This window comes from Atheta coriaria, unplaced genomic scaffold (assembly GCF_025399875.1).
Source record: "Atheta coriaria isolate IRGN ID8LTWV9N9 unplaced genomic scaffold, Caltech_Dcor_3.1 hic_scaffold_6_pilon, whole genome shotgun sequence".
Lineage (NCBI taxonomy): Eukaryota > Metazoa > Arthropoda > Insecta > Coleoptera > Staphylinidae > Dalotia > Dalotia coriaria.
Genome location: NW_027045448.1, coordinates 3850372 through 3877787, shown reverse-complemented (window position 1 = coordinate 3877787; position 27416 = coordinate 3850372). Strand labels below are relative to the sequence as shown.

Below are 27416 nucleotides of genomic sequence, written 5' to 3'. Positions count from 1 at the left end.
ATAATATTAACTCATAAACACTTTCAACAGTTCCAACTGTTAATTTTAATCAACTGCGCGTGCTGCAAGTTCTACACTCGCTGTGCATTGGGAGACGCGAAATTTCTGATACGTACTGAAACCGGTCTTCGCAATAATAATTACATCGCGTTTGTTTTTCATTTTATAGTACGCTTCGACGGTCGGTCGTTCGCCGGTCGTGATAAGTCATTAACAAGAGAAGTCACAAGTTATTAGCTAAACTTTGTTTGCACTGTAATGACTTCGGTCGCGTCTACTTATACCAACCGAAAAATCGATCGGGAACAAATAAAGCAAAAACAATGATACTGTTTGAATGAAATCCCGCATTCTTGGTCGATGCGAAAATATATGCTGGTTATAACATGGGGTCATTGTCATCTGAGTCGTCACAATGCATAATTAAACAAGCGAATGGAGTAAAAATGTGAAAAATATGTAAATTGGCTGCAAAGTCGGCGAACTTTGTAAGTGAAAACACAGATGCGCCGAAGAAGACGAAAGAAATTTCTAATATTTTAATAATTTGCGAATGTTAACGCACGCACAGCACACACTCAAGCAAGTTAAACAATAACGTAATAAGATTCAATGAAAGTTTCTTGAGCGAAACTCGCATGCGTGGAATTTTGGCAAAACATGCTGTTTATGTTAATTGAGTGTGCAGTCGTCACGCCATTTCCATTTACATACTACCAAATTCAAAGCGAGTGTTGAAAAATGCAAATGGACGCCCATTTTTGAAGGCTTTTGGCTATTAATTTCCGCCATTAAAAGCACCAAATCATAAATAAATAGATACGCGTTAGGGGATTAATTATTATCGAAATATTATATATGTACAATACATTATCAGTATTTTTATATTATCTTATCTTTCAATAGACAAACTTCAAACATAAAAATATTGCGATGGTGCGCTTTAATCAAAATAATCACTCATTATTTATGATTTCTGACACATCGCATTGCAATCACGTCAAACGCCATTGATAAATTGAAATATCCACTAAACATGTAAACAATCATCAAGTCTCAACCAGAATTATGTATGATCTAATACGCAACTGATGTTTTCAATTATTTTGCCTCAATTGAACCCTACAAAGACCTTAGTCAAACTCACAACAAAGGAAATTATATTCATTAGTAACATTGAAGACTCAAATTGATTGAATTGAAAAGTCGAGGTGTTAGCTTGTGGCGTCCTGTCCGTCCGCAATGAACAATTGAATTAATTATTTATACGAATGCTGTTTGGCAATACACACTCACACGACCGTAGCGCGCATTGCTGACTCAGTGCGTTTCTCCGCGCCGCGGCCAATTGTTATTAACCTTCCGACTTGTAGGTGTGCCGCCCTCAAACCTCAGCCGCCGTGCGGACAAGGTAAACGCGTTCGAACGCGAAATAATGCACACAAACATTGCGCAACCAGCGCGTCGAGCAATTATTTATTATTTGTGTATTTTATCTCGACGCGAAAATCTAATTGTATCAATGGCAAGCAACGGCTGGCCAGCGGTTAACCCAAAAACTAATAACTCAATAACTCACGCCGCAAACGCCATAATCAACTCACAGGCAATTTATTGGATGTTTCACTTATTCTACGCGTGCCATGCTTTTTTATTGCTCGTAATGTTATAGACGTGATCTACTAGTGTCGGTGTGGTGAAAATTATGAAATAAGTTGCCGTTTGGCATTTGGTGGGTTTACCTTCGAATACGAAACTTGTTTCCACTGCCGAAAACCATCTTGCGTAATTATTGCTAATTGCAGCAATTGATTTGGGGTTGCACTAATTATAATCCAAGTTTTAGCAATGTTGCACCACGTTTCTTTGGTTTTTACTTTTATGCCATCAGAATGTCATTTAAAATATCGGTGTTTGAATAAAGTTTAACAAGTTTTCACACCTGAGCACTGCGCATTTTCACTTTTATCACCTTCGAAATGTCGATGTTATAATACAATAATTATAAAAGCTGAAAACTCTCGTGAGCAGCGTGTGGCGGTCGCGTGCGGTGCGTTCACTCACGCGGTTGAGCTCATACTAACCGAGTCGCGATGGTAAAATGGTAAAACACGACGGTAGCAGTAGCACCGACCGCGATGCACAATGTAAGTACCTACTACCTGGCCGCCGAAGCTCCCTACCTATGAAGAAATGGTATATCTGCACGAAGATCGCGTCGGGGTTCACATGTGGAAAATGAGCAAGTTTTAGTACCTGTGAACTTCAAGTAACACCTAGCTATACCGTACCACTCTGCGCTTAATTATTAATTTGTTTGCTTTTAATGGCTTTCCAGCTTATGGCAAAATTGTTTTTCACCTTTCATCTTAGAAGATAACATTTCGTCAGTTGAGCAGTTTGTGCAGTTGATTAGAAAATTCACGGCAATTAGGAATGTGTTAACATTACGAACACCAACCGATGGTTACGAGAATCATTAACTCGAGTGTGTATTGGAGTAGATTTATGCCTTGGTCGCTTCAAAGACGTTTAGACGCATAAACGCATACAGGTCAAGAAGTTGGAAGAAGAGGAAAGTTAGACGAAGAGAAAGAAAGCGTACCGAATGTGGATTGCAAGTCGAAAGTTAACGAAGTGAAAAATCGTTTACTAATTACAATAATTACATGTATGAAGTACGAATTCGATTGAAAGAGATTGACACGCATCTATCAGCTGGTGTTTATTACTAACGAAAAATTTTGCAAGCAGGTCAGGTTCTTATTTGCAAAAAAAACTTAACGACTTTTTCGAATAAATAAATAAACTTCAGGACCTACATTTTAAATTGAACACGATTTATACACTTTCAGTATGCCACGCGCCACCTTTACCAAACAAAAAACGAGGGAAGCGCATGAATGAACACAATAAAAGAGATGCCAGATGTTAAACTATAAAAATAGGTTTACGCAGAGACATCTGCCACTTGAATGTGGGCCGAAATCACGAACGAGGGAGAATAAATATCTAGTACATTTTATGTGCCACTAACTAGGACGCACCCCATGCGTCTAGCCGCGATAAATATAAAATTGCATCTCGAAATAACTCGTCTTCGACACGTTTTAATTTGCCTGGCGCGCAGCTTCATGAAATTAATGTAAACTGGCGATAAACACATCGTAACATTAAATTAACTCGGGTTACTTAAAAATCCCACTCTGTAATCACATAAATAAAACAACGCTCCTGCATGCGTCGCGCAACTTCGTTTTGCTTGATTTGCTCGGATATAAATACCTTAAAGCCCTTTTAAAGCCGGGATAAACTACCTGTTACCCGCTCCTGGGTGCGTGAGACAACAGCCGACAAGCCGCGAACATTAACGCCGACACTTTTCATCCGCTTGCGCCGCGCCGCGCAGATAACATCTCGGAAGAAGCGGCCATCGCCAACGCGCACCTAACAATCAAGACACATTACACGTGAAACATGGACCGAATCGCGGAATGGACACGTCTTATCGCATACGCTAACGCCGCGCGGCATACGTGCTTATTAAATTTTCATATGATTCATGTGAAAGATTCCGATTGCCGTTTGCGCGCTCGCAGATTGCAGCGGCGTGCGAATGGTCATTCTATTGTCGAACAATAGTTGGCAGAGATGGTGGAGATGCACGACGGAAAATTGCACGTGCAACATGTAAAATGCATGGCGTTTAATTGCCGCCGGTTGCGTTGAAATTAATGAAGACATCTAAGAGGGATCTTCACGCTTAAATCTTCGCAAATCTTGCAACCTGCAGCACGAACAACGCATGCATACGGAATATATTAATTATCAGTTCACGTTGCACGCCGTGGTAATCTTGATAAAACAAAATGGCGTCCGATTACAACCATGTAATCCGCGAATTTTCTTCCACGGTTGTGTATAAACAAGCATAAAATGTATGAATCACAAAATCCTTGACCGTTCAAGGGACAATAAACCAAAAGTCATAATCGCGATGAACACGTACGAAATTAAACGCTCCAGGAGAGCTCAATTCGCGCATGGTTTGCACCCGACGGTTGCATATATTCAAAAATGCTTGAAACAATTGCAAATGTTGCCACGGCGTCTCCTCGTGTTCCGGTTTTTGAACTCCGGATGTGCGACAGGTGGAGCGAAACTTCCAAATAAAAAACGACGTAAATTCGTTGCACGCACCGCAAGCGCACCACTTGAACAAGATACGTTAATCCTCGGGTTTTCGTACCGAAATATGAAGTCAACGTTTCGGTAATTATTTCCGTATGTTTGTTAAGGTGTAGCGCCGTATAATTTATGTGTTTTGTATCATTGTATGATTCAGCATGCCAATATGCAAATGTGATACGAAATGGCCGTAACGTACAACAGTTTATATCTACTTTAATTAGCAAATTCGATGAAAGCACGTGAAGCGGGAAATTCCGTGTTATACACGTTTACATTTCATTACGCTCGCACATGTTTTCTATGTTGGCATATCACATGCGGAGAAACATCCGATGTTATTAATATTCGCCTAACGTTGGTTTACTTCGTGACTTGCTGTTTGATTGTCATTGAATCAACTCATTGTTTACCGTTTTGTTTGGTTTGTGCACCTGTCCGAAGATCAAGAGACGGGCGGCTGTTGTGATGCTTTATGAATTATTCATCATGAAGAGTTAATTTAAATTGCATTGTTGCGGTTTATCATAGGCAACCAATTATACATTGAATTCGGAGGCATACGGCTTTAAACTAGATAGAAAATAATAAGTGACTTACTTTTGATAATTAGGAGAACCAGGCGATGTAGGCTTCATCATATGTTGCTTTTGACTCTCCGTTGATGGCGATATCCGCAAGGCCACAGCCTTGGGTCTGTGGTCTGACATTTTGGCCCTCATGCTTTGATTAACTCGCATTTGCCTTGGTTGCAATGGAGGCGGACAGTCCTTCGAGGAACTCTCCGCGAAAGAAGCGCGTTGTTGTAGTTTAACTACTGGTTTCTTGTCAAAGAGTGGTTCAGCTCTCATGGGTTTACTACTGCCCACCTTTTGATTCACCGCTACAGAACCAACCACTCTTTTGCTTGGACTTCGAGTGACAGTAATGCCCAGTTGTTCTCTGGCGGATTTTTTTCCGCTCTCCGGCAATCCCACAATATGTTTCTTCATATCATCTTCGTTTACATAGTTTGCCGATGACACAGCCACCTGTGGAGCAGGCACTTGTTGCGCACTATATTGATGACTACTCGTATTTTCCCGAATACTATTTCCACCCCCATTCAGTGCGTTCCCTGCCTGTAACCGTTCTTGATCATTCCAAGCCTCTGCTTCTAATTCGGTCGGCGGTGGTGGTAGTGGATCGTCATTGGCGAACACTTCCTCGTCCAATTCGGTTGGTGGAGGAGGAGGTGGCAAGTCAGGGCTGGGCACGCGCTGTTCCCGAAACAGATCGGGGTACGCAGTGCGCAAGTGCGGATTCTTGGGAGGCCGTTCCGGCACCCAATCATCCAAAGAAATGGAGGGTCCCATAATGATTGGGCCCAACAAATCCGTCGTCAAACTGCCGTAGGAGTTGCTGTGTTGATGTTTCGGCGCCATACTGCTTCGCTTCGAAACGTTATTCGACGAATAATCGGAAGCGGAAGAAGCACGCCGCGAGGGTAACTGAGTTTGGTGACGCTGCGGTTGCGGCTGCGGATTCACACTTTGAGTCGCATTGGCCGCAAGCGGCGTGGCCGGCGTGAGTTGTGGTTCCGACCGCCAGTTGGTTTTGTTCGACTGATGCCGCTCGTAGAACGAGAGCAAGGCCTTTTTCTGTATGGCTTTGAGTGTCGGATCCGGAATCTTGTGCTTTTTATCCGGATCCAAGTATGAGTACTTTTGTTGCTTTTCCAGTTCGTTGATGCGATCAGCGACCGTTAACGAATCGGACAATCTGAAAAGATGCAATCTCTCGTTTAGAACTCATCAAAGCATAATGTAAATTAGTTTACATACCGATTAGATGGCAAATCATCTTTCACTGTGTAAGTATTAACAGGGAACAGCTTCAACTTGTTGGCGTTGTTCTTTCTCGATTCTTTGTGCTTCCACCCTTCGGGACTTGCATCATTGGTTCCGCTCGACATGAAGAGCACACTTTCGGAATGATGCCGCTGCGGCGTTTGCACTCGAGCACTATGTGCAATCAACTGCTTGTTGGATGCCAAGTGAGTGCAACTGCTAGCAATCGACACATCACTCATCGATCCATGCCACTTGAGAGTTTCACTCGACGAGGCACTTCCCGAACTGGTCGTCACCACACTGTCGCGGCCTTCACGTCTATTATCATCGTCCGACCATCTTCCGGGAACAGCGTCACTGTCTCTCCGCAGTCGATCCAAGAATGGCGTCGACGTAGAATCAGCACTGCTCACATAACTATGATATCCTTCACTCTGAGCGTAGGATAATTGTTTCTGATGAGCTTGTAGATGCATTAAGATACCATCTTCACCACGCACCCCGTTCGAATGCGGATACAGCGAGTATTTGATAAAACTTTCGAGCTCCGTCTGCCCAGCCGGATATTTATTGTTTTCCGACGTTTCCTGCTGATACAAATGCGCGTACTGTTCAAGATCCGCTTGGGTCAGCTGCGGTTTGCACGTGTCACGTTCCGGAGGTGAGGGGACAACGTAATCTGCATCCCCCAGCTGTTTACCGTCGCGATCGACGTGTGGCAGGTAAAGACGTCGCTCATACGAGTCGCCGTTTATTTTTTCGCAGCGTTCCATCACTGTCTTGAGTTTCTGCAATAAAAAGATTATTTTAGTACTTTTAAAGCACTTAATGTAGGGTTTTTATGGATTAAATGTTTAGTTTATGCATGCGTGAATCGTTACCTGTTGTGTTTGCGAGTGTTGCCGCTTCATGTACGGTCTAGTGTACGTGACAACCTGTTCCTTAGGGTAGTTAGTGTGATCCGTCCAGGATTTCGACCGATGGGAGCCTCCACTTGGCGGTCCACGCAATGCATGTGGAGTCTCAGCTGCTGCTGGCACCGGCCACGATGGAAATTTTTCATGTCCCGGTCCATACTTCACTGATTTCAGTGTGGAAGAGTCACGAACAGGAGGTGCTGGAGGTGGCGACTCTGCATCCCTTGACGAACTCCTGTACAGCTTAGTGCCTGACTGCGTCTCCTGCTGCAGATTCGGCGTCGAACGCGATGGCATCATTATGCTATCCGCGTAAATATCTTTGCGTGTCCTGCGTTTCGATTCGTACCCATTACACTGCACTCTAGTTCTGCAAGTAAAACATCACGATTAATTTTTAATCATTCCGAACTATTAAATAATATTTTGTTGGAATTTAAACTCGTCGCGTCTGTACTTGTCGCCCGTTGGTAAACAACTGAAGAAAGCTTGTAAGATTATGTGTCTTACGGGTGCGAGGTAAGAATATACCGCATGTAAGTACCTGGGTTTATGGTGCTTTCGGCGAAGAAGCACGTTTTGCTTATCTGCATTGAAAAAAGGGAAGCAGAAGTGTCTTCTGGAAAGTGTCACCCGCCTTTCACAGCACGGATAGGCGCATCATCGTAAATAACAGCAATGGACCGCTTTTATTGCACTATCTATAGGCACAACCCCCAAGAAAAGATAATTGTGACGCAGCAGCTATTGCCACGCCACATTTGCAAAGCCTAAATAATGGAAATGTCTTGTATTTTTTGTATTCCTCTATTCACGTAAATTATTTCCCTGAATTTATAGACAATCAACAAAAAACATGTTTAAGCCGTTCAAATTCTATCTATTAGAATGAATAAATCAAACAAAGTCAAGGAGAAAGGAGATTGTGTCGACGAAAATTAATTCACAAAACGTAATCGAAAAAATCATTAAAATATAGTCACCCCGAAGCGCTCCGACACAAAATACATATTACGATCGCTCTGATTTTCAACGCGAAGAAAAAACGCGCCGAGTAACGAAATGCAGCCATAAATTATCCGTGCCGGAGCGTTGCGGAACAATATTGCACGCTATCGTGCAATCACCGAACGTCAAATTAAGCATCAACGCTAATAACAAAGAAAGCAACTTTACGCAAGTGAATGGTGTACGCACGCGCAAAGGGCGAAAAACAAACATTCATGTTAAAATACGTTTTAAATAAAATATGATTCGAAATAAAGAAAAAACACACAAATTCTAACGGCACTTGTGCGCCAACGGATTCGATTGGATTACAGATTAATCTACTTTGCGTTACTTTCATCGTTGCCATTATAATTTCATTTCTTTCTCTGCGCGCGCCGGCCGAGAAAACTCATAATCCATTTGTACGTGAGCAGCAAAGTCGATTCGACGCCACATCACATAACCAGATTAAAGGAGCCACATAACATTCATAACAATAATTCGTTAATCATGCTCACGTTTTCGTCGTCTCGAGGTGTGCGAGATACACGAGTAACGTTAACCTAAGTTCAAACCACGGCAGTAAATTATACGCGAGGAGAAGAGCGAAACGCTCCATGAATACAATGTGTGTACGAATGTATAATTTACACATTCGACGACCTGCATCTGTTTGCTGCCGCGAAACGTGCGCGAGTGTGGGGGTCTTAAGGAACTTAATTTTACTTTTTTTCCGAAAACATTTCGGCGCGATAATGTCATCCGTTTATGCTTGCATTATGAAGCAACGCGTAACCCTATTACACAATCGCAGGCGCGCGTAGGTTAATCAGTTTTCGAGCAGCGATTGTATTGTGCGGTGAGAATTACGAGAATTACTGTAAATTTATTTATATCCGATGCAGTTGGCACAGAAATTTAAGTGTTAATTAAGTTGCCTATGCAACAAGCACGCAGGGAGTTGTAGACATGCGCGGAGATTATGCGCTCGAGCCTTGGTTATGTTTAATAAGTGAACGGCATCGGCGGCTTTTCGACGTTTGCCGCTGATTAGTGACACCTACTATTCTCAGTTGGGTTTTATGATTTCGTAGGTTTCTTACCCGGCATAATACCATGTAGAATTTTAATTGAAACGTCGTGGCAGGATGAAAATATTTTGCGCTTATTCGATTTCTCGTTTTGTTGAAGATAAATTTTGTAATAATAATTGCTGCATTTGCGTCGGGCGCAGAAACTTATGTTGAAACTATGATTTCAACCACCCACACTTACAGCTTAAATACAAATGTAAACACAGTTTGTGTTATATAATTATAAATACGTCCAAATTTGGTGAAGACCAGCTATGAGTAAACGTTTTCATAAGTCACATTAAACATTGCGGCATGTAACTGCTATATAGGTTTATTATTGATATTTTATTCGATTCCAAGCGGCTTAATATGGGCAAAAGAACAAAAACAAGAAAATATTCTTTAGCTTTATAAAACCAGTACAAATCCTTTCAGATTCGCAGACTATTGTGTCCAAATTTTTCAACAATACTAACTCAATCGAATTGCCAGCCAGCTGAGTAAGATTCTCTTCTATGGTTTGGTTTGCTTCTATGAAACAAACATTGGTTGTTCAAAGCTGAAAATAAAAAGGCAATCGCGCAGCGAGCAGCATGGAATGCGGTTTGTTCGAGATGTGCGCGCACGGTGCAAACACTTCTTCGGCCACTCGGCACACTCTGGGCTACAAAGCCGTTCCGTTCGTTTTTTCACGTTTTCCCGGCGGTTTTATTTTGTTTTCATCGCGATACTTCTATATCTAATATCGGCTGCACGTATATAGGTTGCCCCCATTTACTGGCAACACGGCGAACGCTTCGGAGCAAAGGTAGCAGCAAAACAATCTTAAAAACTCGTAGAAAATGTAGGTAACCCTCGCAGGTAATTTTTTTTAGTTATTATTGATTCATTACTCGAAAACCAATCAACATAGATTGATATTATTCGTAAAAATCGACTCAGAATTAAATCTAATGCATCTAATTATGTCAATATTTTATCAAAAACAGCGTTTAAACCAAAGTTATAAAACAAAAAACTCAATTTTATAAAATTTTATAAAACCAAACTTTAATCGTTAATATCTTTTAACATAATAAACTTACAAATAAAAAGTTGAAGTAGTTAAATGTTAAATTTAATTCGCTATCGACTTCTGAACAAATGATGTTGATAAAATTGTTTTCAAGCAATTAATTAATAACTATAATCATTCTAGCGTCTTGTATTCAATGTCAATTAAACTGTAGAATGAGGTTTGCCAAAGTTACTTATGATTAAGTAGTCGACAATCATGAATCAAGGCAAGAAACCTATTACACTTTTAATAAATCGCAAATTAATATCCAACAACAAAGAAACTCGCAGCAACAAACGGATATCGAAGAACTTGCACGATCATTGTTTGTCAATTAAAACGTGAAAAATTCGTTAATTAGATTACGCACGCCCCTCGCCTCTGCAATTGTGAACAAAACGCAAATCGATTGTTTCAAGGTTTATTTCTCGATGTAAACTTATCACGTATATTCAATGCTATTGTTGTATTGATGCTCGTTGCAAAACACATAATTATTAATTCGGGACATGTGCGCATTCAGTAATTGGGTAAATGAGACTCAATCAATGATGATTTATTTAAATGAGCATACAAGGTGTTTGCCGCGTTGATTTATCACCAATCTCGCAATAAACGAACTCAATCAAATGACACACACGGCTTGCATTGAGGCATTAAACGCCATGTTGTGTAAACATTCGCGTATTAAAACGCGTTTCTTAATCATTCGTCCGCGCACACAAAGATGAACAAACGCATAATCATGAATAATGTATAATAACGTAAGAAAACAAACAAATTGCATGCTTATTCTTCTACCGCGAAGCCGTATGCACTCGATACAATAGCGCCATAGTTAAAGAATAATAAATTTAATGTTTTCAGAGTTTCAATGTTTCCTACAATAACATAAACTTGGAATTGATTGCAAAATTGCGAAACAACATTAACCTCTCCTCGGCGCGCAATGGCACCACCTCGAAAAAGAACAAAAGCTGAGACCAATTAATATTTCTCGGAGCGCCAGAGGTACATATTGCAATGGCAATAAACTAGACTTCTTCCTCGACGTAATTGCGCGAGTGCCCTTTATTGGTGAGCGAGTTCGCCGATCGTCTTCGGTTTTTGTGCGGCTCGTTTCCGCGCCGATAATAACTTGTGCAGTATAACTGTAACGACGAAAATTATGAAGCCCAGCTGGTCGGCGCAATGAAATCCAATACGAAACGATTAATTCGAGAACGTAATTAAAAGATTTCGATTCGACACGTCGAAACATCAAAGAATAATTGGACTGAGGATATAATAATAAGTGTCTCTTGTGCCTCTTGACATTTAGGAATTATTAATATTAGAATTTATTGTTACGTGTTTAATTATCTCAAGACATGCCATAAATAATGTTTGACAGAATTTTTGATTTGTCCGCGTGACTAGGTACTCCATCATTAGACAGAAACTAATTTAAAGGGATTTGTTTTTTGTGCAACCTCCTCTTAGACATGAAAACAGCAAAACACGTTTTTTTTTCGTTCTCGCTGGTTGTTTTGTTTTGAAAACGTTTCAATGTTGTACTTTGTGCGCTCCACTCGATGCTCTTTGTGCTTTACTGTTTGACGTTGATTCGAATTCTGTGTTCCAAGTGGATGCGCGAATGTCTGCAGCGTGTACTGTGATTTATGTCTAACAGTACAAAAGAATGCACGAACTTCACCGACTCGTCGAAATATCCATTCGATCGTTTTTATCTATTACCCATTACCGACGAATCTGTGAACCGGCGAAGGAGAGTGGCAGCCGAGCAAACAAAACACCAAACGAGATGATTCCACAGCACTCGTGTTTTCTATTATATGGGAATCACGACCTCGGCGTCGATGCGAAATTATCAACAGCAACAAGAAAGCAGCGCGCAGTCGGAATTGTGTGTGTTATAACACGATTTACGATTACGATTCGTAACAATGACGGCTAATGTTCTAATCCTCAAATGTAACGTCGCCCGGTGCTCGTAATAATAATAATGAATGTATGGAAGAGTGGCATGGCTGGCAGGAAACAATCGGACGAAGATGAAAAACGAATTGGGCTTGTGGCACAATGTAAGAAGCAAGGTTCAAAAGTTGCGCACAATATTGCGAAGCGCATCAAATTGTTCACAAATAAATCAATCAAAAATCTTTGTTGTTGCGATGCGCTATTATGTAGTTCGTTATAAATCGATCGATCGCCTGATAGTTCCAGGGAATTGATGGACCAACACAACGTAGCTAACTATTTATTCACCATTCACCAAAGCGCTTTGTGAAAACAGTTGTGGGAACACACGGAAATGCAATTCGCTTTTTTGCAAGAATTTCAAAATTATGTAATTAAATGGTCATAGAAGGAGGAGTGTTTACACTTTACACGTGTTAATATTCTTACATGTGCCGTTGCAGCAGTAAGGAACAACACTCGTAAATTGCGCAATAAAAACGGTAAATTAAAATAATTCCTTGGGTGTAAATTGAGAAGTCCAAAATTGGCAGTGCAGGTGAATAAAATTATTGCGTTAAGTAAAAAAGCATCACTGAAGTTGTACTATACCGCATGGGTAATATTAGTATCATTTCACGGCGCAGGTCGTAATTTACAATTATGAGATTATGAGCTGAGGTACAAAATTACATGCGCCGTAGACCATTAGAAATTAGATAATTTTGAGTCACATGTTTATATTTTCATAAGTGTATAAATGTTCATGTGTTTGAGTGTTTCCTAAAAACTCTAAAACACCCGAGTTGATTTTGATTAAATTTTTAGACAATTTTCAGACTATTTCAGTGGATAATCGTAATCATGTTAAGTGTGGTCTTAAAATATCATTTCCATGGCATAAAATAAGGGAAGTTGCTATAGAGACTCAACCATTAGATGGTGTTAAAAATATTTATTTCTATCTAAATATATAAAAAACAGGGATTTGTTAGTTACATCATCTATAACTCAAGAACGGCGGGACAGATTTTGATAATCAATGATTTTTTTGATTCGTCTCCACCCCTAATAGCAGAATAACTATTAAAATATTAAAAATTGTAAGCTAAAGGGTTTTAAATAAGGGATGAAAATTGTTACAGAGATTCTATCATAATTATAGTTTAATAGTTGATTCCCTGATGGCGCTAAAGCGTTGAATTAGCTATTCCTATTCTTTTAAAATAAACTCGCAAATTTTATTGGCGGAATCGCCACACACGTTGATCTTTTATTAGAAATTAAAAATTCATTCAATTTTTACTACAAATTATTGAAAAGAAGTCGCGGACAAAAGCTAGTACTTAATAAAAATAAAATTTCAATGCTTAAACACATAAAACTATTTTTACATCAAAATTAATTCTAGTCATGTGCTTAACCTATTAAACCAGTGCTAATATCGCCCATCACTGATGAAAATCATTGTTTTCACTTTACCTCACGCACTTTTACGATGTTTTGATCGCCGGCTCTTCCACCTTCGAAAATGTAACAAATCGTGTTTGTTTGTCGGTCGTATTTTCTTTATTGTCGATTTGCGCGCGTTCACAAGTGATGGTGATGACATAAGAGATTGTAAAAAACGTAATTATAACGAAAGAAAATGGGATAACGATGGTCACGTTTTACGCTTTTTAGAAATTTTGACATTCACTCGACTCAATGCTTCTTCAGCTCGGCGTTGCTTCATCGAGGATCAAAGAAAGAAATAACTAAGCTCACTAATTATCTTTTTATGTGTTTCACCGCATTTAGTATGCGCAAACTTACACACAAAATGTTAAATGCAAGCGCAAGTGAATCACAGTAAAACAATTGTTGTGCATTGGTTGCAGATTGCAAAATCATACCTAGACGTAAATTGGATTTTGAGCCACTCCACACATTCTCCCGCACGTAATACGACCGTGATCTTTATTTTTCTGAAAACGATCGTTATTCGCATCTTAGTACGCCATCTTGAATGACATCCGCGATTAGATTTCCAGCCGCGTCCCTCCCGCGCACATTTGGCCATCTATTGTTGTGCAGTTATACGGAAAAGCGTACATCGTACATGCACAGGCGGCGCACATTGTCTGGGGACAATAAACATTCCTCAGGCAGTGGAGCGGCGCGCTCGTATTTCTGGTAGCGGTTGATTCGGCGTCACCAGTCACTACCGCGTTACGTTCGCGCTGGAAGACCACACAGAACCACGACTAGGCAGCACAACCGCCAAGAAGAAGAGAACCTGGCGAGTACAACACTTTGTTCTCCCATGTTCTCGATACCTCTTCTATGGATATAACCACGAGTCCGCGATACCATGTCCCGCACACATACTCACGTACGCCTGCAATGCATGTCCAGTTCAATGAATATGTGAACGACGTGAACGATGCGAACCTCGTTCGGCTAACAAGCAACGAGCACTTGGAACACGCTGGAGGAGAACCTGTGACTTGTGCCTCCGCTCGTTCCCGCTTCCTTCGATATATGCCCGTACTCGGCTGCGCGCTAGCAATAAATGTTACGGATTTTGTGCGAAGCCAAATATAATGCGCGGTGCAATAACCACTTTGGTGGTCATGCAAAACGATCGCGAGGAGCGTGTGGCAAGGATTGGGTTACCAGCGAGCAGGTTGCTCTCGCAGGACCTCAAGAGACACCACACAGCCACAAAGCGCATTGTCAAACCTTTGCGGCGATACGGACGAGGAAGAGCAGCGTCTTATCGCGTCGCGAGATCGGATAACGTTTTCTACGTTTGCATCGCATTTGTCACACTGACAGAACGAATTTTATCGGTTGGGTGCCAATGACTCCCGCTGCAACGGTGTCCCGGCAGTCAGGTAACCCAACAACAACAACCCAACAATAACAATCAACAAAAAACTACTTGAAAACTCATTTTGTGACCAAGTAATTATGATCGACGCGGTCATACCGGAAGAAAATCCAATTCTGCATGTTTATTGCATATGAGCGTATTTAATTAATGCCAATGAGTCGTAATTTCTTTGCCGCGCGCACCCATTTCTACAGTTTATTATTCATTGCTCGTTTAGCACATTTTATTCGTTTCTTTTTTTTGCGTATTGTTAATCGTTACCTACGCCCCGGCGCGGTTATGACTCATACGTGCGCGAACAAAATGAAATTCTGTAATTCTTCCACGAGGCGTATATCTTTATGTAAGTATTACGCTTTTTTGCAACACCGAGAGCGCTTGCAATAAAAGGTAATACGAGTAAATCACACAGCCAACTGGCGAGTCAAAGGTTAACGCTGTAAAACTCTGCTTAACATTGACAATTAAAATCTGGGTGAGGAGAACCGTGAAATTAAATATTACTACGTACTTACAAAGTGTCCTCGGTGTAATAAAAAGATTTAATTAAAAAATAACTGAGTGGTATTTAATTTAATGTGATGCAAACCAATATACATCAGTGGATATTGGTATATTGGGTTGCATACTTATTGCAATAATTCTAAACCTACATAATTTTGTTGACACATTAAAGTATTACTTTGCTTAACCAAAACAAAGGATTTCTCTTGCAGCTCGTTGAAAGGTAAGCAACACCAATCAAGACGAAAATCAACAATCAGACAAGCGCGATTCCGAAATGCGAGATGCACGTAGGAGGTAAACGATACGCGCATCATCGCGTCAGATATAATTGCACTCTATGTGGGAGCGTACTAATTTCTCGCATTATTTGCCTTTTATGCATCGATCCTATGCGCATCGCTCATCTTACTTGTTACCGATAATTGTGCATCTCTGCGCCGCAATTAAATGGAAACAAGAAAGTGTGCTAACTTGATAACTAGAATCTCTCACGGGCGATAAAATAGAATGCAACACATCCGCCCATGTAATGCGGAGTTTACACATTAAAGTGTGGATAAATAATTAGCAGGCATTTCCATGGAAAAACGCGGCGCCGCGCACAGAATGAGAACAGAGTGTAAAATTTTTCATTGTTTGCGATTGGAAAACGAATGCAAGCGGAGCGTGAGTGAGTGAGCTGTGTGTATTTGTTCGTGGCTCCACTTTTCGTATCGGGGGCCGTGAATGACGAATGATTTATATCTTCCTTCGGTCACCTGGCGCGGTGCCGGCCCCGAAGGGATCGCAGACCTTGATTAGCTTTTCATTTCTAATTAATTAGGTGGAAACCAAATGGGTCCATTAATAATGTGTACATTTGTACTCGTACACCGGCGTAATTACGACAGAAGTGATAAATTTTGCTTTCAAAACTAACAGGCTGTTAAATTGGTTGCCTACAGACAATTTCAAAAGTTGAAAACTCTAAATTTTCGGATATGATATTAATCTAGTCACCATCTATCATTTATTTTTATTTACAAATCAACTGTCAAAGATTTATAAAACTACTTTTACGTCATCACGTTTTAGTAAAGCAATCTTCGAATTTTCTTTTCTTATCTTTTAAATTATCTGTTGGCTTCCGCTGCGCATGCAATTAGTTAATTAATAAATTAAATACTCAAGTATGGTAATAGGACCACTAGGAACCTAGGTAACCGGCATAATGTGTGCCAAAATTACCAGCACCACTCGGCCCGCCAAAAAGACCAACATGAAAAGAGAAGCGGAAGAGTTTACGAAGTTTATGCAGAGCTACTACAGGAGGCACAAGAACGTATCGCCTATGATGATGATACTGGAAGGCATAGTGAAATGGTTTCACATAAAAAACCAGCGAGAGAAAATGAAACTTGCCGCCAAACAAAAACGTCCGATAAAGAAACCGTCTCCTGTCAAACGTCTTAATCGGAAAAGCTTCTGCAGCAAAGAAAGAAAATGAAATTAACAGTTTTGAGATACTAAAAATTTTGGCGTTGCTAAATGTATCACTTTTTAATTATGGTCTAAATAAATTTTTGTACACCCTCGAATTTTCGGAAAAAAAGGATAACAGCAAAAATTTCAAACAAAACGTCTCAAAAATGAATTAAAAAAATTATCACATCGCATAATAAATTCAACCATATAAAACTTGACGTGAAATAAAGTATCTCCACGTACTTACAAAGTGTCCCGAGTGTTGTTAAAAAATGGATTATAAAATAAATGCGTGATATTTACACTAACCAAAGTTAAACTTAAGGTATATTGAGTTGCACACTATAAAAAAAGTTTGCAATCTAAATCTACATAATTTTGTTGACAAAATACGTATTACTTTTCGTAACAAAAACAAAGGATTTTTCTTGCAATTGGTTGATGAAAAGCAAGAAACAATCAAGATAAGAATTACCTATAACCATTATTTTATTAAAGTAACCATTCATTTATTCCCTTTTGTGGCTTTAAAGTTTTAATCGATTTGTGATAAAATTGTAATATTAAATTTAAAATAAATAATAAAAATAAATAATAAAAATATAATAAATAAAATAATAAAAAGATTATATTGGTTAAACGTCGGCAAAAGCAACAATATATTCATATATTCGACCAAATTATTATTATTTTAACTCGGATCATCTCCGATCATCTTTAGTACTAATTTCAAGTTGACATATGAAGCAACTATGAATTCACTATGAATAAGTACCACATTTCTTTAGTCAAATACCACGCTACCTTAAATGTTTGCCAATTTCGTCTCGCGCGAATCATCAATTAAACGTCGTCCTTCAAAACCGCAAAATATAACATGCGTAAAATCGATTTGTAGTAAAACATAATGAAATATAATAAACGTTGCAGAAGCGACGCTCCTCTGATTGGCAACATATCGCGCGCGCCAACAGGATACATATATATTCTTAATCTAAAATTTAACAACCTGACATCGCCTGCCGTCCGCATGTCTCCGGCAAACAAAAATTATATTATACCTAGCTGTAAATAAAAACGTATTTCATATTAAATTCGACGCCGGCCACATCACACCACACAACACATGTGTGAGTATTACACGAAAATAACAACATGCGTGTGTGTGTGCTTTGTTTTTCAAATGTTTTGTTGGCTTCTCCTCGTGGCGGATATTTTATAACATTATTATAGCAGCAAAATGTGTGAGAAAAATGTGAACTTTTTCGTGGACGGCCCGGCGCGCGCGATTCAGAAGCGCAACGGATTCTTTCGTTAATTAAAAATGCAAAATGCTTCCAAAACTGCTGTGAGATTGCTCGCCCAGCCTTGGTTACTTAACGATTCGTCACGCTATATACAAATTTCAGGTCGAAACAAATCTCGAATAACCAAAGCATGAAGTTTAAATATCAAAAGTCTTAAAACTCTTAAACGAATCGCCATGCTTGCTTATTTCGAGTCGTAAACTTCGTAGAAAATTGTTCAATTATTGTGTAATAAAATAATCGGTGCTAAACGGTTCAACCGCAGCAGCGTTTTTCGATTTTATTCGACGTTTGGGTTACGTGTGTGTGTGTGTCGCCTGTAATTCTAATCGAATCGGATATATGCACTATCATCATTGTTACAATAATATTATTGTTTCATTTTGTTCGGAACGAATGTCGATGATTAGGAAAACGTTTGTTGTGATCTGCGAGCACGTTCTGTTTGTTGTTAGATCGTAAACTTGACGATGTGAACTTTCGCAAAGTCCGATTTCGCTTTCTTTGTGCATCAACCTCGAAAACTCGCCAGTCCCGACTCTTATCACCTATCTCTCTGGTAGTACAGCTTCCGGACGTGAGTTCCACATTAATGATACCAGATTTTCGTAAGTAGATTAAACTCCGCGGCGGATTCATGGGAATTTATGTAATTTCGCCATCGAAAATTCACCTCGCTGACATCACAAACCAAATATGCGCGGTTAGGTTTCGCTCGTGTGCAAAATGCAAACAAAACGCTCAGCTGCTCAGCGCACACGCATTTTTGTGCACGGTCACGCTTTGTTAATTAATGTGTATTTGTTCCTAGTAAATGCAGTTTTAAATGCTCAAATTTGTCATCTTCCGTGTAGGAGGAGGTGTACCGTCAGGCGGTAGATGAGAGATAATTTACGACGGCGTTTAATGCATGGGAAAACTGGTAGAACAAACGCGGCGCGACCGACGAAAACTGCAAGTGTAACGTGACATGAGCGCGCTGCGCGACATGCTTGGATTCTCGTCGCTCGCGATTCACAGCGGAGAGCAGCGCACATTTTACGATTTTGATTGTCGTGCCAGATATGAATGAACGCCTGAACATCACGACCATGCGCTGATGTGACATGACGAGTACAATATGAAAGAAATAAAATCACGACGCATTTTTTCTTCTTCCATTTCTTATAGAGACTTATTTGTCAACATAATAAAATTAGGCACAAATTGCATACGAAAAAGATTTTATTACAGATTATGATAGAAATCATATTTGGGTGAAATTTAAGTGCGCGTGGAACGAATTAAAATATTTACTTGAAATTTTCGTAAATTTTACTGTTATTATATATACTCAGTTTTTGCAGAAATTGATTAATTGCTCACAAGTCAAGTCAAACCGAGTTTTGCGCACAAAAAAGTGCTAAATAAGCATTCATAATAAGCCCCGTATAGAAAACCGAGAATGACTGACACACACGATTAATCAACTCTCGCGAATCACGGATCTTAACAATAAACAAACAAGCCCAAAACATAGGCTAATTGTTAAACAAGAAACCGCCGGTATGGTAAAGTAAAAAAACAATGCACCATTCTGTTCGGTGGTACTGAGAGACAGCGGCGCGCGCAGGCTTCGACTCTTTCCTGCTTTCTTTTATCGGCGGCGAGCAGCAGGTCTCTCTTAATAGTCGGGACTTCTTGGGCCAGGCCAAAGCAACGGTCCGACTGGAACGTGTGTATATGCCATTCAGTTAGGTAATGTTTTATTGCGCGCCGCCGCGAGCCGAGCGCCGAGAGAGACAAGACAATCCCGTTCTTAATTGACAGATTGACCTTTTGCAATATGCGGTGCGAACGCCGCGCGCGCCATGCGAGGTGGAGGAACATCCGCCATCCGCCACGGTCTGTCGTTTGCGATTAGGACCACGCCTGGGCATGGGTAAAAATGTGGAAAAATCACGCGTACGTGATTTCTATACAACACACATTGCTATTTTTGCTTATAATAACTCATAACTTATAATAACTTGCAAGTAAGTGTTCAAATCAAGTAATATATTATTTTTATCTGTTGTTATAAAGTCGGTGGTGTTAGACTATTTATAACTCAAAAACTGTCAGACTGACAGTTAAGATCTTCGATTTGTTTGACTTATCTTCGCCCAGAATACAATAATAATAAAACAACAAAAAATTGAAGAAAAAGAAATATCGCAATAGGATTAGTCTGCAAGACGTAATCAACAATATTGTGTAAGAAATCAATTGAAACAATAATTAATTAGAGTCAGTTATTGATGAAAAGATATAAAATCCGCCTGGCTAGTTTAAAATAAACGAAAACATGTAGAAAACTGTCAAGATTATTAATAATTTGGCCGTTCAAGTTCAAATATTTTGTTTGCGATTTGTTGCCCGATCAAATCAAGGTGTAATTCGCCGTGCGATAAATCGCATTAGGCATTGTTCGGTTGGGCCCCGTGCGATGCTTGTCCTTGTGCCAGATTATTACAACCAGAGCGCAATTCGAAATACCTTTTATTCAATCTTTTATCGATTGTTTATTGTTCATTGCACGTTGTTGTCGGCTAGACGCCTGCTACTTGTAACTGGTAGTCGTTTTACGTCCACCTTCTCCTCCACACCACGTAGATACTTACAAAGTATCTACAGCCAGTCGAGTGAGTCAAATCGAAGTCAAATTCTTAGCTCATACGCGAATTATGTTATGCAGCGTTGAAAAAAAAACCGAACACCAACCGCCTAGTTTATTGGTACGTGTGCGCGCGGACATTTCACTTGGAAAGGCCGGGGCCGATGAGAACCGCGCATTGCTTTCGGGGCAAAAATCGCCGAGCTTAAATTATGAATCATAATTTACACACATGCCGCCCACTTGCGGAACGCGCCTGGCGCACACACGAAAACAAAAAAATGCACGCGCGCGTGGAATGCACCAGACACGCAACCAGACGCACATGCGGCCCGGGCAGCGAGCACAAAAAAAGGGCGAACGCGTTCCAGCGATCGGTCATTTGCATAGATTGGCATTCGATGTTATAACAAGCGACTGGAAACTCGACCGGAGCGACAGGACAAGACGCGGACGTTGAATTGTAAATCGCCAACGAGACAAATTCCAACAAGATCGTTTTTTGTGCACATATATATTCAAATTGTTTGCGTTTATAAGTTCATTTATCAGGATTATGATTATTGGCTTGGGGCACTTTTACTTTTAATCCCGGGATACTTTCAACAATGTTTCACATAAATTTCACGATAATAAGAAAAATACAAGCAAAAAGCAGTCAGAATAAGCAGTCACATGAATAATACACATTAGCGCCATCTAGGATTCAGATACATTAACTATAACTATGATTGAATCTCTATAATAACTTTCAACCCTTATTTAACACCCTTTAAGTAATAATTTTTGATATTTTAATGATTATTCTGCTATTCATGGCGGAGACAAATCCAATGAATCATAGATCATCAAAATCTGTCAAGAAGTTCTTGACTTATAAGTGTTGTAACTAACACGTTTTTGTTTTATCCATACAGATAGATTACTTAATATTAATTTTCGTCATTTTGTCATTTTAGTACTTCTAAAACATGATTTTTTATCCAAAAGAACAAAAAAACAATGAAATAATCATTAGTATTTGTGCAATAATGAAAATTAATAGTTAGCAATGTTTAGTAACGTAATGATTAAAGATTGATTATACATAACATACTGTAACGCCAAACGAGAGCAGAAAAAACCTCCGCACGAGACACGAGCCACAAAGGAAAAGTTAAAAGTCGTCCTGCGAGTCGGCCGCTAAATATGGGCAAGTCGGTTAGGTTATACTTATACTCCCTTGTCGCGGCTAATTGAGTTATAAATATTGGCATCGCTACTGTTCGCCTTCGCCTCCGATCCGCGTCCAGCACACAAACACAACACACACACGTCCGCGCGCGGCGTCGAGCATCATGTACTCGGTACTCGCGCGAATCGCCAAAGCAGAACGACGACGAGCACACCACAAGCAGAAGCCTGAATAGAGAAGCCAGCACCGGCCTGAAGAAGAAAAGACCGCGCGAGCTGCTACTGTATTTCTTATTTCGTTCGGCGATATTCTCGCGTTTGTTCTGATTCTTTTCGAATTTCAATGGTGCATAGTTTACGGTATCGGCAGGCCGCGCGCGCGCGCGACTCGCGGTTACGCGATCGGAAGAATGGAGCACCAGCAGCAGCACACCGGCGACCGAGAGAAACAAAAACTCCGACGGCGAGAAGCACACGCCGACAATAATAACGACGGCGGCGGCGGCGACGCGCGATCGTTTAAATTGAATTAGAAAACGCACGCATGTGGCCGGTCGGATCACGTGCACGCGATCGAGGAACGTCGCCATCCACAAAGAGGGCAAAGAGACAACAAACACCGCACGGCGCTGTGGCTCCAACACAAAGAAAATTCACTTTCGGTTTTTACGCTCGTTCGCATTGTTACACATGCTCGCGGAGAGTCGCGCGGCGGCTGCGAGGAACATGACTTGACATAATAAACAAGAATTATTATTAATAACAATAATAACGAGCCGCATAATGCGTCGCATTGTGCGGCCCAAATTACGTATTGCAAACATTCGATTGTGGCTTAGTTATGAAAACATCGAGTTGTAGTGAAAACCAAAAGTGGACTGCATTGAAACATAACGAAGACATAGAAATAGACAAGCGACGAATTGTTGTTTATAATTGTAGAGGAAAACCAGCCAGTTTTGAATGGTGTGACATAAGCATGGGATCGTGTTAACTACCATTTGGATTAAAAAGTAATCGAGCAAGTCGGCGCTCTTCACATGCCACCGGAAATCCTGTTTATTTCTCAATTAGCTGCGCAGAGGTTTGTGTTTCTGCAGCGTGAGCTTGCGGTTTTTCGACTTTTCACAGCTTAAAAAATCAATCATAGCCTACAATAGGACATTTTTAAACCACCCTTATAAAAATGATTTATTTTCGTGTTAATTTAACGCTTTAACAGAAAAATTTGATGATGAAAACTCAAATGTCGAAATGTTCCAATTAGAAAGTGATCGATTTATCTATCCATTTATCCGAGCGCTCACATGAGCAATTTCCTAGTGATTTTCAAATCGCCTGTCGATCTATCGATTACATTACATAATTCGATTAATAATTACATACCGACGGCATTCGCCCGAGCGCATTCTTCCTCTTTCATTCTTTCTGCTCGCGCAGCATGCAATCATTCAATTTGCGCACGAAAATTCCACACGCGCGATTAATCCATCTCGTAATCCACCACCACTCATATTATACATCTATAGAAATGTGTCGATTATACATTTGACCAAATGGCAGAATATTTGATCCGAACAACACCGAGTATTCAGGTAATTGCATTTTTTAAACAATTTTAAATTTGGTGGCATTTACAATACGAGAAGAAATGTTAAATTCAAATACGTATCACAGTTTTTAAGTTAATAAACTAAACGTTAAAAGCTTTATGATTTAATTTATTTTAGCGTTATTTTCGTCAAGTTTCGCTGCATCGTCTTCATCTGTGTCTTTAGTATTCCTGTTTGTTTCATATTTTCCTCTGTTGTTTTAATTAATTTTTCTTTCAATTTCATTAAATTTGCTTTATTCTGTCATTTAAAGCACTTGTGTCACGATTAATCCTTGCAATATTATCAAAATCAATCACTTTATACAAATAAAGTAATTGTCCAAATATCCGGTGCTTTTTGATGAATAGTAAACAGTAAACTATTCGGCGATTATTTGGTGCATACCCAAATTGACAAATAATAAAACACTAAACTCTTTCGCGCAAATATTCCCATTTAATGTCTTTAACATGTAGAAGCAGTTTAACAACATGTCAAGGTCCTAATTGCGGAAGTGTTTTATATTTATTTTTATGTCGTCCCCCCACTCGTTAACGCTCCGAATCTGGTCCTAAAGTGAAGAATGAACGCGAACACACACGAACACCAACATTAAACCGACAGAAATAAATTCATTTGGATGTCGTTTCATTCAAAATTCCGATTCACTCTAGTTGTGGTTAAGTTAATACCGAGTAGCTAGCTGGTTTTCTGATTGAGGCAGTAGTCGAACGTTGCGCTCACACGAAATATAAACTCGATATAAAAACGGTACATTTAAAATCGTTCGGCTGGCTGTAAAAATTCGAGCGCGTCCATAAAAGCGGCGGTTTCGCGGATGTAATCTGGTTTCGTTCGGCGTTTATGATTTAGTGGTTATTTCAATAAAAGCGTTATTAATAATTCACATTGTTAGGAGAAACAAATAAATTTCGGCGTTTTAGGTCAACCTGTGTGGTCTCTTCCTTCGTCGACACCGCTAAACTCGACAACGCTCGCATCGGCACGCACAACCCAGTTTTTCTACCTGCATCGTTTGTTTAACTTTAGCAATGCGAGAGAGGCGAGCGCCGCCGATGTGAAATAGATAAGCCGCTCGCATCGGGCTTATGTTGACAACGCCGAATTCTTCGGGATTGTTGTGTTATTTGCTCCACTCCGGTGTGCTCAACCTACCGACCGACCGAAGTAAGCCAGGCAGCAAAGTAGACGCACACACACAAAACAACCAAGCCGTTAAAATGTAATCGCGATAATCGCATTAGTTTCTCATGTACGGCGTGTGTTCGAAAAGTGCATCTCGAATCGTGACTGTAACATATTTTATATTTGAGCTATTTTTAGATATAGACAAGCTGATAATAAGTGTGTCACACAAATCATCTTGAAGCCGGGCACAATTAACGAGGCATTGATTTTTGTTTGCTGGAATCGAAGCACCGCACTCTGCATCAGACATGGAGATTTAATTGTGAATCAATTAGGAATGCAGTCTGTCGCGTCACGCGCATGGGAAATTAATACGAAATAATTTACGCGTGCCGTGCGGCGCGCGACAGGCTATTATTTAATAAAATTAATAGCGCGTCGCGCAACACACGAGCGCGAGCGCGGAGTGTTATCGGCGCACAAAACAATGAGTTCGTTTCCAATTGCGGGCCGATTTTTGCCCACATCGCCCGCCGTCGGGATGCGCAAAACCAATAATTAAGATGCAAACGCCGAGATAATGCGGCGCGCGCGTTTTTTTCAGATGTTTATGCGTGCATCGTGCGCGCGTCTGCCCCGTTTCTGATGCTTAGGCAATTTCTAGCGGGGCGAAAAATGCGCGAGTGCATTATATCGCGCGCGGCGCATCGTTATTGTTAAATATACAATGCTGAAACGATTATGTTATAATTGCACCAGGTATACATTGATTTTTATTTTATTTTTTTAATTCTATTGATTTTTGTGCAAATAACCGGCACAAAATAAATCGATGAGTGTTTAAAAAACATCTTTTTTTAAGAGTTTCTATAGAACTAAATTGAAGAAATAAATTATTTATTATTTATTTTTAATTTTTCAATGTTTCTGCCAAATTTTATCTGTTTCCCGACTTATTTTCATCTAAAACCCGTAGATTTTTAGTTTTATCAGGTCTAAAGCCTTAATTAATTTTTATAGATGCAATTTCCAATTAATGCTTCGCAATTAAATTTTGTAAACATTCCCTAATCAGACTATTAAACAATATTTTATACTCTATTAAACATCGATGAAACTTCTAATTTATAGTTTTACCCATAAAATGCAGTTTATTGATGCAGCACTTAATACTCAACAAATTGATGTAAATGGTTTACCTACTAATAGTTAATTAATAACAAAAATCCTCCCCTTAAAAGCACTAAATCCAAACACACTACTCTACTCACATACCTCGAAATATATGAGCTACCATTTGTTGTTAATGAATCGCAAAGCGGAGCGATGAAAAATTCGTCCATCCGCAAGGAGGAAACTCGCAAAGCCCTGTATGCGCAAAAACTATGCGCATTTAAAGCGCACAAGGCGAAGGAGTCCGTGCGCTCGCACAAAGAGATTATATCGGATTACCGACATCGAGGCGCCGCGAGCCTCTTAGCCAACCCGAACCAACACAACACGAGTGCACGTTGCGCATGCACTGCATGTGTGCGTGAGCAGCGCGAGTCTCGCGCAAACGACTTCGTAATCCTCGCGAATATCGCGCGCGCGTACGCCGTGCATCGACTGGCTGCGCACGCTATAAATGCCAAGGACAATCAATCCCTGCATTACCTTGTTACGTGCATTAAACGAACGTACGCGTGGCTTATAGATTTTCTATTGTTATCGCCACTTAGTACTTGCACTTAGCGCGCGCGCTCGCAAAAAGAACACAGCGACAAATAAAAAATGAGCGAATAGCTTAGAAGAAGCGATTCAAGAGTCAAGATCCAAGGTGAACCGAAAATGACACGCACAAATGTGTTTAAAGTTTAAAGCCACGAAATGTGACAATCAAGCAGCAAAAACATTTTAACTCGTTCAACAGTAACATAATGACACGCAGGATAAATAAAATAGCGAAAGAAAAAAAACGACGATATTGTCATTAAATTTGAGTTGACACAGTATTCGGTGAGTGCATTGGAATGAGGAACGAAAAAGCAAGATCGTGTGTTCATGTTTCGCCTTGATAAAAAAACGCCGAGTGTGATTTTGACCTAAAGAAAGCCCGTATGGCAGCAGCCGCACGGCGCCGGGTATGAATTGGTGCAGGTTATGTACGCGAAGCTGCAAGAAGAACGCGGAGAATAATTCGTTGGCAAAAATGGCTAAAGGCGGTGTATAACTGGAACTGGGCTCGATAATATACCGTTTTTAATGTATCAATACGTAAACGAAACGTACTCGCGCTCGCGCCGCCAACTTTCAACCTTCTTTTCAAAACCTGTGAGCTCATCTCACGACGTTCCTACTTCTCTCGTTGCCTGCATGAACTTGTGTTCTGCTTGCTGCAAGAGCGCAAGCCAATAATAAACATGTACAATTTATCGTTTGAACCGCTTGGCGTGTAAAAGCTTTCGAACATTTTTGCGTGTTGACAATCAACATAAATTGAAAACAAAATGGCCGGGATGACGCGACACCTCGGGGACAGTGGTGGTTTCTTTTATTTAACCTGTAAGTATTGAAAGTACTTACTAACCAATCAGAAATTAAACGTGTGTGCGGTGTATTTTGTTGGCGTGGCACGTGGAAAATGGTCATTAGGAGCGTTCCGCGACGTCTGCGCGTACCACCGTGGGCAATTAAGAGTGACCTAGTG

General features: G+C 40.2%; 1 protein-coding gene across 3 annotated transcripts in view; it reads right to left on the bottom strand.

Annotated features, from left to right (window-relative positions):
* Window positions 1–27416, bottom strand: part of Shrm (shroom) — a 58810-nt gene that overhangs the window by 6620 nt on the left and 24774 nt on the right. For all 3 annotated transcript variants that reach the window (XM_065304688.1, XM_065304689.1, XM_065304690.1), the window contains 3 exons: window positions 6902–7307; window positions 6012–6808; window positions 4789–5949 (listed from right to left, as the gene is read on the bottom strand). In XM_065304688.1, the coding sequence (XP_065160760.1) occupies window positions 4789–5949; window positions 6012–6808; window positions 6902–7307 (2364 nt within the window). The remainder of the gene's footprint in view (window positions 1–4788; window positions 5950–6011; window positions 6809–6901; window positions 7308–27416) is intronic.